Here is a 2,590-nt window from a genome sequence, read left to right on the forward strand (position 1 = left end):
TTTTTCTGTACATAGAGAAGTAAGTGGGCTCAAATTTTCAAAAGTGTGCTGAACTTTATTGAATGTATATCCCCTCTTCCACCAGGATACCATGAAAATAATCCTTCTCTGTTCCTATGTGCTTTGCACCAGAATTATTTTAATCATATCTTTCTAAAATGCTCTAAATACTTTGACACTAGATTTCCATTGCAGCACCTCAGTAACCTATGACTGAAATATCCATACTAAAGCTTCCACCTGTTCTATTTGCTTATCAAATGATTTTGGACACTGTCCACTTCCATTTGCCCCCCTTTAGAAACAGGCAGAAAGTTGCTTTCTCTGTAAGACTGATGTAAGAAGAAAAAAGCACAAAGAAAAGGGGAAGATTAAATAAGAATTAGGCAGAATATTTGTTCTTTTGCTGTTTAAGAAACAAGCTCATCTGTGGGGAGGATAACAGCTCCCTTTCACAGGTGAGTGTCACATTATTAGGTTATACTCCTCAATTCTACCCGCTGAGGAATTTTTTTCTTCTTCTTCCCTCTGTTGTGGGGTAAAGTTTCTCTAGCTGTATCATACAGGAGATCTTAAGTCTTGTCCCTCACTTCCCCCTTATTGCAGGGCTGCACACATCCTGGAGGAGTGTTGTGGGAAATGAGCTATCAAAAACTGCTCAGGACCATGTAGAGCTACCCTCTGTAGTGTAGACAAGTTTGGGTTTCATTGAAGTCTCTTTTCAAGCCAAGACAACTCATTATTCCATTCTCCACATAGTTTCTAATTAGTTTCTTGTACTCTCCATTATCTTAGCAGCTTAATTCCATGACTATAATTATGACTTCTTTCTTGTTTTTATTTCCTTCCCTGTGTTTCAGACTTAGCTCCATCCCGCAGACATGTCCTGCTATGACCTGTGTTCTCCCACTCCCTGTGGCCCAACTCCACTGGCAAATAGCTGCAATGAGCCCTGTGTCAGGCAGTGCCAGGATTCAACATACGTGATCCAGCCCTCTCCTGTGGTGGTGACCCTGCCCGGCCCGATCCTCAGCTCCTTCCCACAAAATACAACAGTGGGATCCTCAGCATCTGCAGCTGTAGGGGATGCTCTCAATGCTGGTGGAGTCCCTATCTCCTCTGGCAGCTCCTTGGGACTCGGGAGCCTTGGATATTCAGGTCTAGGTGGCCTTTATGGGAGGTCCTACCGTCGTTACAACCGGTGTGGGCCATGATGAAGTCTTGGGGAAAAACCACAAAGGAAAAATGAGAAGCTTAAAAGTGTGATCCGGATGCAGGACTGAGTTCATGACCATGGCCATGTGCTTGCTGACCACCCTCAGCTTTTCCCTAAGCTAATGGGACTGCAGGAGCTTGGCATTTCTGATTTAATGCCTTTCTCTGTTATCAATGAGGTGAAAAATGTAACTTCTGTTGTTGCATGTAGGAGTTGGGTGTCCAGCTGTAAAGCATTACCTTGAAATGGATGATTAGTTTTATCCATGTTCAACCCTACTGCTTTCTTATGCTGTACATTTTTTTAAATTTCTAGTTCTCACTCATTAAATTTATGGTGCATCGTAATACGTGTCTTGCAATGTTCTTCCTCTCTCTTCCTCTTTGGAGCCTTTTCTGGGAGAAATTTGCCTGTGCATAAATTCTCAGTACCAGGCAGATCTTCATTTAAAACATACCATACCAATTAGTAAGGAGGTAATCATAGATAGATGTAGCAATGGGTAATACCCCTTTTTTTCATAGATATATTTTCCCTTAGTCACACTTCTTTAAGTACAATATGAAAAAATCATTCCTGGCTAACAAACAATAAATGGGGAGAAATAGGTGGGAAAGGTAACATTGTCTTACAGGCAATATATCATTTCATCACTTGGTATTCCAATTCATTGGAGCTCACAAAATCTCAGCAATCTCTGGTATTATTTTCATACTAACTTTTTATATTATGAAGAGGATTTTGCCATTAACAAATAATTGCAGTAAATATCAGGAAGAACATTTAAAACCCAACAAAATAAAAAAGAAATCTATGATTCTTCCTTTGTTGTCTTGCTAGTTTAGGAATGCTGCAATTATGTAGTGATTGGTTGTTAAATTATGTGGTGACTGGGTGGCTTTTGGGGTGTCACCAGAAATCCTCAGAGCAATAACAATTACGCTGCCTGTTCTGAACCCTAGGGAAGACGACGACTGCTAAAATGCTAAACAAACATTCATTAACGCAATGCTGTTGATGCCTTAACCCTTTGGGGGCAACATGTCGCCTTTCGAAGGCGTGGAGACCTGGTTTAGGAACGGCACGGCGACCAACCCCAGGTCACTCGGTCCATCAGCTCGCTGACACCAATGTGGTAGATGGCAAATGGCGTTTATTTGTGAATGACCCGGCCTTATATAGCTTGGGTTTACAACATCACTTCCGTCCGCTTACCTCATGAACTAAGCATCATTAGCTATCAGGAGAGGGGCCCTACCTTTCCGTACAGCACGGTATCTTCCGGCCGCCAGACCCTAACTACCAACATTTCCCCCCTCCCTATGCATAATTAAATTGACTAAAATATGACAATTGTAGAGGAGTACATACATC

The 2,590-nt window shown here is 41.8% G+C and overlaps 1 protein-coding gene across 1 annotated transcript; it reads left to right on the forward strand.

Moving 5' to 3' along the window:
- The first annotated feature begins 872 nt into the window (after window positions 1-872).
- Window positions 873-1,214, forward strand: LOC126040468 (feather keratin B-4-like). The gene has a single exon (XM_049804880.1). The coding sequence runs from the start codon at window positions 882-884 to the stop codon at window positions 1,212-1,214; it is 333 nt and encodes a 110-aa protein (XP_049660837.1). The 5' UTR covers window positions 873-881.
- The last annotated feature ends 1,376 nt before the right edge of the window (window positions 1,215-2,590 follow it).

The sequence above is a fragment of the Accipiter gentilis genome, chromosome 7 (genome assembly GCF_929443795.1).
Source record: "Accipiter gentilis chromosome 7, bAccGen1.1, whole genome shotgun sequence".
Taxonomy (NCBI): Eukaryota; Metazoa; Chordata; class Aves; order Accipitriformes; family Accipitridae; genus Astur; species Astur gentilis.

What these genes read in the sequence shown, in the direction of transcription:
- LOC126040468 (XM_049804880.1), top strand. Translation starts at nt 882, where the DNA reads ATGTCCTGCTATGACCTGTGTTCTCCCACTCCCTGTGGCCCAACTCCA.